Genomic DNA, 15,639 nt, shown 5'->3' on the forward strand with positions numbered 1-15,639 from the left:
CCCAAAAGATTAAAGCTGCCTTTCAACAAATAAGAAAGGATTGCTTTGTTAGATGTTTTAACATTTACCTTAAATAATGCTATAATTTTGCTGAACTGAGTTCATCAAACCTACTGGCAGAACAGTTTCATTACCTGTAAATTGGAAACAAAATTGTGATATATTGAGAAACTACAGTCCTAATTCATTATTCATTGAACATGCCCATTCACAGGCTGTGCAGGTTATTATCACATTAGTCCCATAGGTGGTGGATAGTGAGTTTGTGGAACTGCCCATGGTGCTCCTCATCAATCCCTGATCTCACACAGAAGCAGAGTTTAAGGTAGTCCTTAGGTTAATGTTTATTTTTAGAAAACAGTGTTGCATTACTGAAATTTCCCCCAGATAAGTTGTTGGTTAAAGCTTTAACTACATATGGAGATCTTTACCTTGAATGCTGAAGCACTTTCCTAAATCCTTTCTTTATTAAAATTTTCCACATGGTTAGCAGTTGATACTTTAGGCCAACCTTCTCTTCTTCTATAAAGCCCTGGGAAAATAGAATTCAGTATATAAAATTTCACCTTATGCACACAGATTTTCCAAAGAAGTACCTTTTTCTTAAAGTCTTAAGAACTATATGAGTTCAGTGTTACTGTGTTCTCTTTATCTCTTAAATTAAAAATTTCTTATGTATTAAATTTGGGTCATATTTTAGTAAAACTTTTAACAATTTGAATCTGGTAAGTTGGCAAAATTTTCTTTACCCTTAAATCTTGGCTGTGTTTTGAGCTACTTAATACTTTTGTGCTTTGCTTTAAAGGTAATATAAATATACATACTTTATACATTTTTTCCCTGTTAGAACTATACCTGTTTGTTGCAGTTTTCCTTAAATTGCAGAATATGACCATTGCCTTCTAATAATAACAAAAATCATTACTCAGAATTCATAGTGGTCAGAAAAATATCTAAACTCAGCATTAACAGTCCTGGCTTCTGTAATATTAATAGAATGTGTTTGAGACCTTCTATTCTTTATTGTAGTACCAGGTTGGTCTCCACCAATACAGCAAACTGCTACAGAAAGGCTTTGTAGTTTTTAATAGGTACTTTGAGTGAAGAGGTGGGAGGAAAACAGACTGACATTTTGATGTTACTTTTTCATCCCCCTCCACCCGCCACCCGCATTCCAACAGCAAGTTGAAGTAGACTGCCAACAGTGTATGCTCGAAATCCTGGATACAGCAGGAACAGTAAGGATGTTTTCTCTTTCTCTTTTCTTTTTGGATAGATTTTAATTTGTGAACAGGTTTTTGTCACCTGAATGATTCCTCTGAGTAAAAGCATTTGTCTGATTAAGAATGTAAGTCTCTAAATGTAGGGCTTCTTAAATTTTCTTATGTCCATGAAACTATCTATGATGTACTTAATGCCCACATATCACTATTAAGTTGTATGTTGAGTTCACCTACAGAATCTGTGTGTTGAGTTTCTTTTCCCTGTATTGAGGTAAGGATTATGCTATTACTGCTTTAAACAAACAAAAAATAGTATTCTAAATACAGAATTTTAGTTAAAAATAGGTGTCTCTTGACACCATGGTAATTCATTTATTTTAAAAATTGTTTTTGCTTTTTATTTGCATTTTAACATCTCAGGGGACTGGTGACAGATAAGTGTTTTCTGACAAAAATCTTGAGGATTATTTTCAGCCTCATTTTTCACATCCTTAAATGAGTATAATGATGTTTAGTACATTATAGGGTGCTTGTAATGATCAAATGAAATAGTAATCATAAATCACTTGGCACAAAATGCCTTTTATATAGTCTGAGCTCTATGTACTTGCTTTTATTTTCATTGTCTTCATTTGTCATCCCCTTTTAAATTCTTTTATTAATTAATGATGGTTTTATACTGCCACAGAAAATGCACACATTAAATGATTTTCTTTTCTTTTTTTTTCTCCATATACATAGACGTTACCTATTAGACAATTCCTAGCTTTAAAATGGATGGTATTCTTAAATGTTTTGAGTTGTTTTAAAATTCAGTACAAATACTCCCACTATAATTTTATAAATGATGCTAAAGTTTCAGATCAAAAAAAAACCCATAAGCATACTGGAACAATTAGAGTACTAATTATATTTTTCTATTTTTTTGTGGGAAGATGGATCTTCATTCCAACAGGAAGCTTTGGATCACTGGAACTACATCTTATATCAGCTGCATCCAGATCTCCCCCTCTTGCCATTTCCCCCAGCCCCCAATTTTCCTAGCTTCTGAATCAGCAGTAATTCCCCTTTGTTCCCAAAGACCCCAGCAGTTAAAAAAAAAATTTTTTTTTCTACTTCTTCCTTTCACAGCCTCCACAAGTGTGAGGGCATTCTTTCTTCTTCCTCTTGTCCAAATTAAGAAAGTTTTCCCCTACTTGCAGAGGTCTTTCCCTTGTGCTCTCAGATATCCTGTATTTCTCCCATCCTAGTGCTCAGCATGCTGTTATAATTTTCTGTTTACTTGTCTGTCCCCAGTGCCTTGCATAAAGTTTGAAAAGTAGTTGTTCATTATTCTTGTTCTAGATCACTCCTTACTCCTTGAGGATTTTTGCTCACTTTCTCCAACACTGCTTTAGTCCAAATTCTTGGTGATTTTAGTATCCAAATAGAATCTTTACGGGTAATATAGATGATCCAGTAGCTTGGCCTATCAGTTCCTTGACCTCCACCCTGCTTCAGTCATTCATACCTGTGGTCTTTACCCTAGACTATATGATTACCAGTTACATGATACCATCCTAAATCTCATTTTCAAGTGTCCTACTGTCCACTCACCGTCTTGATTCTCCATCTTGTTTCTCCTTTTATACCCTCAACCTCACTGGAACGTGCAGTCTGTTTATTCTAACATCTTTGATTATCCCTCATATCCTCAACCCCCTCTTTATGGAGCTTCAAGTCCGTGGTCTGTCCATCATAATCAGTCCCTCGCGTATGTCCTCAACTCCCTTGACTTTTCAGCAAGCTTTGACTCAGTAGATGATTATCCTTCTCTGTAAAACTTTTATTCATTTGGCTTCCAGGAAACAACACTTGGTTTTCTCTCTGTTCATTCATTTCTCCTAAGTCTCCTTTCCTCTTAATTTTGGATGGCTTCAGGGTTCAGTACTTGGACTTCTCTTTTCTAAAAACACCACATTGGAGATCATCTTTTGTAGTGCCAAAATAGTTAAAATCTGTATATTAAAAGGATTATATACAGTTTTTCTAAATCACACAAAAACAAAGTGGTTAAGATTTTCCTTCTATTTCTGCAGTTTATGGTTGTTTCTAGTCATGTAAGTGGGGGACAGGAATATTCACCTCAGAATTTCCAGAAACCATGTATCATGTCTTATGTTTCCTGTCATGATAACATGTAATAAAGAATTCAGTAGCTCACTTGTGATTATTCTTATAGTTTCAATATACATTTAAGAAGTCATGTTTATAATTGCATATTTTTTATTATTGTTTCAGTATATGTTTAAGAAGTCATATTTAAAATTGCATACTTTTTATTGTAGGAGCAATTTACAGCGATGAGGGATTTGTATATGAAGAATGGCCAAGGATTTGCACTAGTATATTCTATTACAGCTCAGTCCACATTTAATGACTTACAAGACCTGAGGGAACAGATTTTACGGGTTAAGGACACAGAAGATGTAAGTATTTCTCTCTGTATTTAGCATATTGCCATCTCTCTGTGGCCAAATAAAAAGTGTCCATTTTCTTTATCAGTAGAGAACTTGGAGGGTATCTACCATGTGCCTGAAAGAGCCCTGGGGACCAAAAACATTTCTAAGCTTTCTAAATTTACCTACAGATAATACACTGAGATGGTTAGAAAAGAAGGACACGTGTGTAAAGTTCTTCTTTCTGTACTGTGCTTATGACCTGTATTGTGCTACTTGGGTCACAAGTGCAGTGGAGAAAGAAGAATCAGAGTACTTGGTAGAAGAAGGGGACTCAAGTTGGGCTTGGAAAGGTGGTAGTTATGTCAGAAACTGTTCAGAGAACATTATTAAGAACGATAATGCTATGTTCCTGTTTCTAAAATTCTGTTGGTACAGTTTTTACTTAGTTTTTTCCTTTGAAGTATGTTGAAGATTTTAATTAACAGGTTTTTATATTTTTTAATTTTATTTTTCTTTTAGAATTCTTTGTTTAATGTTAATTTTTTATTGTGGTAAAATATACTGTTAGAATTCTTGCCTTATTTGATGAATAGCATCATTTTTGTGCCTTTTTGCGGAGATGAAATGTTTATTTTACGTTTGTCTCAGTTTTGAGCTACAGAGTTTCTTTTCAAAGTTGTATAACTTAGGATATTAAATTTCATTTGTACCTTCTTTTCTGTTTTTGTGTGTTCTCCCTCATTATTAATGGGAACATAGGCACCTGCTCAGGACCTTAACTTTGGGTAATATTGTAGATGGGAGGGATTTGCACCATATGACTCGTGACCAGCGGTAACCTAATGAATAGTTCTCTTTCTTCCCATGACCGGTTCATATAATAGAGTTCTCTTTTCATAGGCAATTACATGCAAATCACTGAACTCTGCTACCGTTAATCTTTTTATCCCATGTAATAGGCTGAAGATTGAGTTGTAGATAAAGACATAGCTGCTTAGTGCCTTTATTTTTATTCTTACTCTTCCTTAGTATCTCACCTAAGCTAGTCTTCAGATCTAGATGTCAATTGTAGAAGTAAAAATTATTACTGTGTTGGTCTTGCCACTCTGTTTGGCATTTGTTGGTCCTGTGAGATGAGGCACTTAAAACACAACCAAGAGAATGAGTGCATTCCAGGAGTTTCCTTTTCCTTCAGATTTTCCTACTTGGAATTCAGCCATTAGCGTTAGTCCACATGAGAATTTTGGGATTATATTCTTAAAATAATTTAGCAGATCACAGTTGTTGAATCTTGTCCATATTTTTTCTGTCTCTCCCCCCAACACACATACATATACCTTTTAAAAAATTTATTTATTTATTTATTTATTGGCTGTGTTGGGTCTTCGTTGCTGCGCAGGGGCTTTCTCTAGTTGTGGCAAGTGGGGGCTATACTTCGTTGCAGTATGCGGGCTTCTCTTTGTGGTGGCTTCTCTTGTTACAGAGCACGGGCTCTAAGTGTGCAGGCTTCAGTAGTTGTGGCACACGGGCTCAGAAGTTGTGGCTCACAGCCTCAGTAGTTTTGGCACACGGGCTTAGTAGCTCCACGGCATGTGGGATCTTCCCGGACCAGGGACTGAACCTGTGTTCCCTGCATTGGCTGGCAGATTCTTAACCACTGTGCCACCAGGGAAGTCCCATACATATGTATCTTTTCTAAGCACTCAATGAAGCTTATAGTCCTAACTAACACATTTCAGTAGGTGGCAGGTAGTTGCTTACTTACAAGAGGCTGAGTAACAAGTATGTTAGTGCTTATTATATTTTTTTTCCTTCCCACAGGTTCCAATGATTTTGGTTGGCAATAAATGTGACCTGGAAGATGAGCGAGTAGTTGGCAAAGAACAGGGTCAGAATTTAGCAAGACAGTGGTGTAACTGTGCCTTTTTAGAATCTTCTGCAAAGTCAAAGATCAACGTTAATGAGGTAACCTACAGCTGGCAGCACAAATAAGTGCCTGTTTAGTTTCCTTTCTTTCAAGTTAATAGCCAAAACCATTTTTTTAAAAAGAAAAAACAGCATTCTTTTAAGCAGTCTTTATCTATCAGTTTATGGAAAACACTAAGTAATTCCTAGAAACCGTATTCCTTCTCTTTTATGAAATCACTTTGATGGCCATGATGAGGACACTTATATTTTCTTTGTTGGCAGAGAGCAAGTTTAAGTTAAAGAAAAATTTTTTTAAAGTCCTGCTAAGCCTCTGAATGATATTCCAGAAAGTGGTGTGTGAAACTTGTCACATCACCCTTGTTTTATAACAATTACCCCTGTGCAGATGTGTGTGAATAGGTTGTAAAGTCAAGTAGAAAAATACAAAAATCAAAGCAGTTACTGTAAGGAACTTAGGTTGTACAGAAAGATATCACGGAATTTGGTGTTTGAGTCCTGCTTTCCTTTGGTGCATGACTCAAAGGGAAGAATCTGTGTGAGTGTGGATGGATACAAAACTATAATTCACTTGGTCTTTTAGGCCTGATACAGCAGGTGCACAAGGCTTTTTTTTGTCCATGACTTCAGCACTCCGCTATCCTGAGAACATAGCTGGGGGACAGGAATGCTTAACAAGTAAGCTTGTCTGCCTGGGTGTGAAGGGCCAGTGGTTTACTGGATCCCTAAAAGATTTAGGGATCCCCTGGTGTGATCCCCTACTGCCACCACCATATTCAAGCAGAATCTTAAGAGGTTCCCTAGGTTTTGTTAATTTTAACACAAGGCTTTTTTAAAAAAACAAAAGCAAAAACCAGAGTAGGCTTCTTTCCTTTTGCAATAGTGTAAATGTCTTCATTTGCCAGTGTGCTTGTGATTTGTAGCATCAAAGATAGTCAGTCAGAATTCAGCACACTTACAACACAGTTGAAAGTTAAGACTGGGTTAGGTTATCAGAGTCCTTTGTGTGTTTTTGCTTGTTATTCCTCTCTGGCCTTTGGTTCTTTTGGTCACTTTTCCTTAACTGATGTTATGTTTGTAGACTGTTGTCTGACTTTTTAAATAACCAATTTACTTTAAACATGTGGTATGAAAAAAAATAAAGCTTGCTACAGATCCTCTCTTTTACACATAATCAAGTGTCAAAGCTTGCCTTTTAGGTAAAACCAGTTTTAATAAATACATAAAAGAAGAAATTCATAAATTTTATTTATTCAGCATATGTTCATTGTGTGCCTGTGTGCCTGGCACTGTGTTAGGCACCAGGGTAACAGTCATCTAGACAGACACTATTCCTGCCCTAAAGAAGTTTATATCCTAATGGGGAACACGTCCTGCTGAGATCTTCAAGAGTAGTTATTTCTAATTCACTGCCCAGTAAATGAAAGGAAGTATGAAATGCTTCCAGTTTCATCTTTCTCTGTTGTGGAATTACAATTTCATAGATGTTACCTTGATAAACAAAGCTAATCATAAAATTTCAATTTTTTGTTTAATCTTACCCCCCTTCCCCCCCAAAAAAAAGAGAGAGAGAGAGAGAACTTTGAGGTAAAACATATTAGGATTGATGAATGAGTTTGGCCAGGAAAACAGTAGTGCACGGTCACCATCTGCAGGATGGTTGGCCTTAGAGATCTAGTTCCTGCTGTCCTTGTGGTCACCCTCACTGGTACCCACCCATCAAAATCATAGGGCTCAGCTGGGGCTGGATTGGGCCAGGGTCCAGTGAGCACAGTGGACAGGAGGTGTTCCTTACCTTTTAAGCATTACCTGTTTGTGGGAACGTACATGCTGCTAAACTTTCCTCTTCCCTCTGAGTTTCGGTTTCCAGTACAGCAGAGATGCTTTTTCACAGTAGCCTCGTTCAAATCAACCGTTGATGTGAAGGTTTATAAAACAAAAATAGAAAAACAATACAACAAAATGAAACACATTGGCTATTTAAGGATCTTTACTCTTTTGGGAAACGTACAAATTTTATGTTAGAAATTCTTAAGAGTATAATAATTTGTTTCTTTTAATATTTCTCTCTTGATGGCCTAAAAATCCAACTGTGGAATTTTTCAGGTAGTTAATAGTTCCTCAGTGAGCTAATGCCTTGAAAATATATTTGTGATTTCTGAGTGCCTAAAGATAGAAGGATCATACTTTCACACAATTCAACTCTTGGACTCAAGTTTGAGATCATACAAGGACATTCTACTTAACTAAATTGCCCTTTTATTCTCTACTGTCTATATCAGAGAAAATTATATGTATATATATATATTTTTTAAACTCTTGTCCACATCGTTTTTGTTGTGTTTTGAACTAGTACATAGCTGTATCAGAATCACGTCAGTCTTAATCAAGAATTAATTGTTCTTTGCTGATGCTGGAATAATAATTGGAATCAAGACATCCAAATTGAGGAATGACAGAGGGATTGAGAAATTATTCTGTGTTCCCTTTAGATTTTTCTGTAGTTCAGAAAGATGAGGAAGAACCTAGGCTGAGGACTTTCAGCATATCTAACCAATAACTATAGTTCGAACTTGCCCTCATCACTGAACCAGCTGCTGCTGTGAGGTAGGCACTGTTTGCCAAAGAAATCCTTGAGGGTAAAACCACAAAACCAGTTACCATTTTATTTAGTACCAGAAATCCAAACTGGCTAGTATGAAGAAACATGCTATTTTGATTAATTTACTATTTTAGTTTTTCCTTTTGTTATTTTTCACTTTAAAGCTTATGCACTGAGGCTGGGAAACTAATGAGATTTGTTTATGGCTTATGCATATTAAGTTCTTAGAGGGCTTTGGAGTTGTGAAACAGAAACTACCATTTTGTTCATAAGCTCTGTGTTTTCAACTTTGTTAGAAATAAGATAATAAAATTAAATGGTTTGAAGAAGATGGGAGTGGGTAGGATGGACCAGAAAGAAAACAATATAAATGAATCACTTTTATAGCTTTGGGATAAATCATTTGGTAGTGGTCCCCCACCTCAACAATTAATGTAGGCTCGTAACCTTAGGACCATTATTTTTTTAATTGAAGTGTAGTTGCTGTACAATATTATATGTTGTAGGTGTAGGAAATAGTGATTCATAATTTTTAAAGGTTATATTCCATTTGTAGTCATTATAAAATATTGGCGATATTCCCCGTGTTGTACTATACATCCTTGTAGCTTATTTTATACCTAATAGTTTGTACCTCAGTCCCCTACCCCATGTTGCCCCCCCCTTCCTCTCCCCATGGGTAATCATTAATTTGTTCTCTGTATCTAAGTCTGCTTCTTTTATGTTACACCCACTAGTTTGTTGTATTTTTTAGATTCCCCATATAAATGATATCATACAATATTTGTCTCTCTGTCTGACTTATTCCACTTAGCATAATGCCCTCCACGTCCATTGGTGTTACTGCAAATGGCAAAATTTCATTCTTTTTTTATGGCTGAGTAGTATTCCATTGTGTGTGTGTGTGTGTGTGTGTGTGTGTGTGTATACACCACATTTTCTTTATCCACTCATCTGTTGATGGACACGTCCATGTCTTGGCAATTGTAAATAATGCTGCTATGAAGATTGGGGTGCGTGTATCTTTTCAAATTAGTGTTTTGGGGTTTTTTTGATATATGCCCAGTAGTGGCTTTTCTGGGTCATGTGGTAATTCTATTTTTAGTTTTTTTGAGAAATCTCCAGTTTTCCACAGTGGCTGCACCAATTTACATTCCTACCAACAGTGTATGAGGGTTCCCTTTTCTTCACATCCTCACCAACATTTGTTGTGTGTTCTTTTTGATAGCTGCCAGTCTGACAGGTGTGAGGTGATATCTCACTGTGGTTTTGATTTGCATTTCCCTGATGATTAGCGATGTTGAGCATCTTTTATGTGCCTGTTGGCCATCTGCATTTCTTCTTTGGAACAATGTACACTTGGCAAAATGTTACTAATTGGTGAATATGGGTGAAGAAAATACGTAAGTTCTTGGTACTAATCTGGAAACTTTTCTGTAAATTTGAAGTTTTTAAAAAATAAAGCAAGTATAAAGATTTAACTTAGGCAGTAACTATTCTCTTAATAATTAGGTTTTTGGAGCATAGAAGATTCCGTGAAGGATATAACGTCGCTATCTTATTTTTTCAGTACTAGCTCTTTTTATTAATTTGTTGTTGAATGTCTAAGAGCAAGTGTATTTCCCTCGTTATAAATTGGTAAATACTGCTTTATCCTGACTGAAAATCAGCTGGGGCTTCTAAGAAACCTGCTGTTAAAACAAAGCGGCAAAATACAGATCCAAGAGCAGAATAATTTAACAGAATCAAGATTGTTTTGTGGAAAAAGGTCTCAAATACTGGTTGAATAAGTACTTTTTTCTTGTTTTTATTTAGATATTTTATGACCTGGTCAGACAGATAAATAGAAAAACACCAGTGGAAAAGAAGAAGCCTAAAAAGAAATCATGTCTGCTGCTTTAGACCCACAGTAAGCAGCAGCTCTGAGCCAGGTAAGATGCTAAAAGCAGATCAAATGCCTTTCTCATCCTCTTATTTTGAGCTTTCCCCAGTGTTAACCGCTTCCCATTTCACCTGTTAGGGTATTTCCAGGCTTCTGTAATTTGTAAATGTATTATGTAACTTGTAGGTACGTTCACCTGTTGGATAATTTCTCTCTTTCTCCATGAGATTCTGAGCTGTCTGAGGGAGGGCAAGGATCATGTCTGTCTTGCTCACTAGCACATCCTCAGTGCCTGGTACAGAATGGGTGTTCAAAAAATAGTGGTTGAATGAATAGAAAGCCTTCCAAGGTCACACTCAAATTCATGCTGAATTGAAGTGGAACAGTGGTTCATCTGAAAAAAAAATTTTTTTTGATGAATTATTTCAAAGTGAGCACACCCATATGTATCAGTAATAGTTAGATATTCCTCCCCAGATGTAACCCCAGCCCTGATTCTGACACGATGGATTAGTTTTGCCTCTCTTTGAAGTTAACAGAAACAAAAATATGTAATGTGTTATTTTATGTCTGGCTCCTTTCACTCAGAAATGTTTTTGAGAATAATCCTTGTTGCATATAGCAGTAGTTTATTTTTATTATATGACTATACTAGCAATGTATTTATGTATTCTGCTATTGATGGACATTTGGGTTCTCTTTAGGAATGAGTATGGTTCCTGTGCACTTTCTTGTACAAGACTTTATGCATGTGTGCATACATTTCTGTTTGGGGGTGTGTGTGTGTGTGTGTGTGTGTGTGTGTAGAAGTGAAATGGCCAGACTATACACTGTATGTATGGTTAGCTTTAGTGATACTACTAAGAAGTTTTTCAAAGTAGTTGTACCACTTTACACACCTACTAGCAGTTTATGAGTTCCACGTCCTCCCCAAATTTGGTATTGTCAGTCTTTGTAACTTGAGCCATTCTGCTGAATGTGTGGTGGTATGTCAGTGTAGTTTTAGTAGTCATTTCCTCTCAGGTATGGGTTGACTTCTTTCAGATGTTTCTTCTGTAGGTCTCTAAGTAGTAGTTGACTTTAAGTACCACTTAAGTTTTCATTAAGTGAACCCATTGGAGAGAAGTTAGTGGCAGCATTGAAGCTGCCTATCAAGTAAGAAACCAGGCTATGTGGGACCATTTGTTTGTTTTCCTTTAATTATATATTTAAATCCCCTGAACAGTTTCTACTTATGTTCATCAACTCCATAAACATTACCATAAAAGAATATTTTCATGGAGTGGATTTATGATGTAATTTGATGCTATGGGAATATTACTAAACTTGGTCCACTTGGAGGAAAGTCAACTGCTCCCCACTTGAGAGTTGGTTGGGCTAACTCTTGTAAGTCTCTTGGGTCCATTTAGTAGGTTACCTCTTCCAAAGCACCAAATTAACTAATATGTGCTTCCTTAGAGATATGAATAAATCTCTCTTAGGGGAAACAACTGAGTAATTGTACCCCCTTTTGAAATTAAGTAGAGGGAAAACAGAAAGGAGAAAAGGTCACAGATTGCCTCTGGTAGTCAGACTTCCGAAAAACAGCTTCTGGCCAAGTGGTTGCTTTAGGCTTTTAGTGAAATATTGTCAGTAACTATAAATCATCAGCTCCTTGAAGATGATTATTGTTAAAATTGCTGGTATTTGTGTTTCTTTAGGTAAGGGTACAAAGGTAGAAAAAGCGAGAACTCCAGTTCCTGTTCTGAAATGTATTTAACTCTTTTGTAGTTAGTTGACTGGCTCATTTTTACCATTATCTTAGCTGACCCTCATAATTTCCAATTCTTAGAAAATGTCCTTTAGCTTATGTTTAAAGGAAGAGGTGCCATCTCCTGGCCTATTGTGAAAATTCATTCATGCACACCCTACGGTGTACTACTATGAGTTTTAGCTTAGAGGAGAGAAATCTTGGCCTAAATCTAGAAATAAGGCTTTCATCCTGCTTGCATAAATTCTTACGCTAGGTAATTCAACTTACAATATGTTTAATGTTACCTGAAATCTTTGTGCATATTTGCTAATACCAAATAATAGGTCACTTAATAATCAGAATACTTTGCAGAGCATTTTGCTGTTATTATAGACTTGAAGTGCCATGTTGATGCCATTTTAAAAAGTACTGAGATATGGAGTAAATTTCAATAGCAACTATAAATGTTTTTGGTTAAGTATGTGAACTTTAAGGGCAGCTTATCTAGCCTTAGCCATTAGGCAGAATCGTATTGAAACGTCTTAGTCTCTTTCTAATATGTCCTACTTTTGAAAGCTGAGGAAAGAAATTCCTCTTCAGGAAATTATTCCTTTATCCTGATTCTTTTCTGCTGAGCAGTAAACCTGACTTTGAGTCTCCTGCCCTTGAAAATGGGAATCAGCTCTTTCTGTATCATTTCTTCTTGTCCTAGCCTGAATTGGAATAGGTAACCCTAATATAATCATAATATGGTTGAATAAAGAATTTCTCATGGCAAGTTGATGCAGGCATGGGTTGTTTCCTTAATGGAAAAGGAACTTTTAAAAATAAGATGATAATGGCATAGAAATGAAATAATCACTGTTTTCCTCTTTACAGATAGGACTGCCAGATATATATTGTGAAACACTAAGTACAATAAAACTATTTTTTAAGTATTTTTAAAGGGAGTTTAAAATAGCCTTGTTACTATATCTGTTTAATATAATTTGGTTGCCTAATAATGATCATCCAAAATCATTATTTCTTTCTATATTATTAAATATCTTCTTACTTACTATCTTCTGACATCGAGATTAACCGTATATATCATATGTATATCTGTATCTATTCAATATTCTAGATTACAGGAATGAAGAACTGTTGCCTAATTGGAAAGTGCCAGCATTCCAGACTTCAAAAAATAAATCTGAAGAGGCTTCTCCTGTTTTATATATTATGTGAAGAATTTAGATCTTATATTGGTTTGCACAAGTTCCCTGGAGAAAAGAATTGCTCTGTGTATATCTCTTGGAAAATAAGACAATAGTATTTCTCCTTTGCAATAGCAGTTATAACAGATGTGAAAATAAATATACTTGACTCTAATATGATTATACAAAAGAGCATGGATGCATTTCAAATGTTAGATATTGCTACTATAATCAAATGATTTCATATTGACCTTTTTATCATGTTTCCTCCCTGTCAAGCACTAAAAAGTTGAACCATTATACTTTATATCTGTAATGATATAGATTATGAAAATTTCCCCTCAAACTCATTGCAGCAGATAACTTTTTTGAGTCATTGACTTCATTTTATATTTAAAAAAATATGAAATATCATTCTGTCATTATATTCTAATTAAAATTGTTTGTGCATAATGCTTTGGAAAAATGGGTCTTTTATAGGGAAAAAACTGGGATAACTGATTTCTATGGCTTTCAAAGCTAAAATATATAATATACTAAACCAACTCTAATATTGCTTCTTGTGTTTTACTGTCAGATTAAATTACAGCTTTTATGGATGATTAAATTTTAGTACATTTTCATTTGGTTTGTGTGTTTTGTTATTGTTTATAGATTTAAGGCCCTTATTTTATAATGATCACATTGTTTAAATGCAGCCATAGCTCCTTCCTGGTTGGTACCTGCAGAACACTTGGCTTTAAACCCCTAAGTAAATGGTGATTTCTCTACGAACAGACCTCGCACTTTCTGTTCTATATATATTTATTTCTATTATACTTTAAAATACATCAGACTACATACAATAGTTTTGTATATTCTCTCTTGATCTTAAAGATTGTATCTTATTGAATAAAATATCCCACTGTGTATTATTTTTATATGTAAAAAGATAAGTTTAATACTGTATCAGGGTTTAACTTTTACTATTTCAAATCTTCCACAGCTTGTAATTTCATCAAGGGAATCCTTTTGCCATTGTTAATTTGTTGAGTATAAGTCCACCAATGAAATGTTATGTAAAAAATTTCAAATTTGCTTTATAATAGATTGAAGAATCTAAAAGAAGTGGGTAAAAGTGAATAAGCATATAAAGGATGTCAGTTGCTTTTTCTTTGTATATGAAGTAGTATAGTGGTAGTCATATGCAAAAGATTGCTAAGTTAAATATTTAGCTGGCTATATAGTGGTGCTTTTCTTTTTCTTCCCAATTTTTTTCTATTTTTTACAAAAGGTAGGGCTTAAGTATGACATGGACCTAGGGTGATATGACTTATGTACCCCATAGAGGTAGAGCAAAACAGCTTGTTAGCCACTTAAGTGCTAGAGAAGGAAAGAAACTAGCTTAGGAAACCCTGTGCCTTGTCCCTGAATATTAAGGAGGAGACCAGCCCTAGAAAGTCTAAATCATTGCTCAGGGATCTAGATGCTGTCTCGTGGCAACTAGGTGTGAAGTAGTGTTCATGCCTTGCTGAGACTTTCCAGGAGTGTGGTCAGCACCATCAGTTACTAAATTGAAATTTAAAGATCGGATTTCAAATGTAACCTCTGACCAACCTGAGAGAATGTTAAAATATTGTAAAAAAAATTTGGAAATGTTATTCTTTTAAGTTTCTAATAAACTTAGTTACCTAATACTTACCTTCTACTGATCCAGTTATACATATGTCTGGGACTGAGGGGCCAAAAATCTCATAAATGCAATAAAGTAAAAAATAAATAAATAAGTGAAGCATTAGGGCCAGTCTGTCCAGGTCAGTGTGGCATATTTTAAGGTCCTCTAAAGTCATTCTGCTTTTAAACTCACCTCTCAAACATTCCTTTGGACTTAAAATCATAGACAGACATCTCATAAGCAAGCAAACATTTCTAAATATTACCTGTTACATAGATTGTGTAGTTATTTGCCAGATTAAGTAGGAATTATTTTAAATGAGAACTCCCAAGTTACAGTCTGTTTGACTAGTAGCATAAACTCAATGTCCTCTATTCTTAAGAACATGGTAGGAAAAGATGACAAGTACTGGATTTCTTTGTTACGTCTTATACAGTCTACTTGGGATAAAGGTAGAACTGTGAAGAAAAATGCCCTTGTGGCACACAGTAGTGTGCAGAGCAGGGCCAGCTGAAATCAGAGATATGCATCGCTGTCTCAAAGAAATCTGCCATTGCTGAGCAAGATAGAAACGTATCCTGTCAGAAAGTGAGATAGATGTGTTTTTATATTGTCCCTATGTGAAGTCCTTTGTCTTGATTCCAGAGGGGAGGGTGCCTGAAAATACGATGTATTTTTATAGCAGAGAAGTCAAAAAGTCCTCAAGGATATATAAATCTCATATGATGAATATTCAAGAACTGACACCATATTAGTATTTATGGCTATTTAAAGTATATTAACTTTGGTTGTGAGTACTATGTAACGTAAAGGAGGCTTGATGTCATAGTTGATAGTTTGCTTTTTTCCACTGGAATACAAACAATTTTAATGGCTAATAGTGCCCCCAAACAATCTCAGCTTTAGAAACTAATAGTAAATACATAATCTATCATTTTACCCTCCACCAGGGGGAGCTTTAGTCTCGGTTAACTGTTGCCAGCATT

The 15,639-nt window shown here is 35.4% G+C and overlaps 1 protein-coding gene across 4 annotated transcripts in view; it reads left to right on the plus strand.

Annotated features, from left to right (window-relative positions):
• The window catches only part of RAP1A (RAP1A, member of RAS oncogene family), a 69,888-nt gene extending 56,269 nt beyond the window's left edge, over positions 1–13,619 (plus strand). For all 4 annotated transcript variants that reach the window (XM_057746031.1, XM_057746191.1, XM_057746112.1 and 1 more), the window contains 5 exons: positions 1,182–1,238; positions 3,551–3,691; positions 5,486–5,629; positions 10,008–10,123; positions 12,930–13,619. In XM_057746031.1, the coding sequence (XP_057602014.1) occupies positions 1,182–1,238; positions 3,551–3,691; positions 5,486–5,629; positions 10,008–10,094 (429 nt within the window). In that variant the 3' untranslated portion in view covers positions 10,095–10,123; positions 12,930–13,619. The remainder of the gene's footprint in view (positions 1–1,181; positions 1,239–3,550; positions 3,692–5,485; positions 5,630–10,007; positions 10,124–12,929) is intronic.
• Positions 13,620–15,639: the final 2,020 nt, after the last annotated feature.

This window comes from Hippopotamus amphibius, chromosome 1 (assembly GCF_030028045.1).
Source record: "Hippopotamus amphibius kiboko isolate mHipAmp2 chromosome 1, mHipAmp2.hap2, whole genome shotgun sequence".
Lineage (NCBI taxonomy): Eukaryota > Metazoa > Chordata > Mammalia > Artiodactyla > Hippopotamidae > Hippopotamus > Hippopotamus amphibius.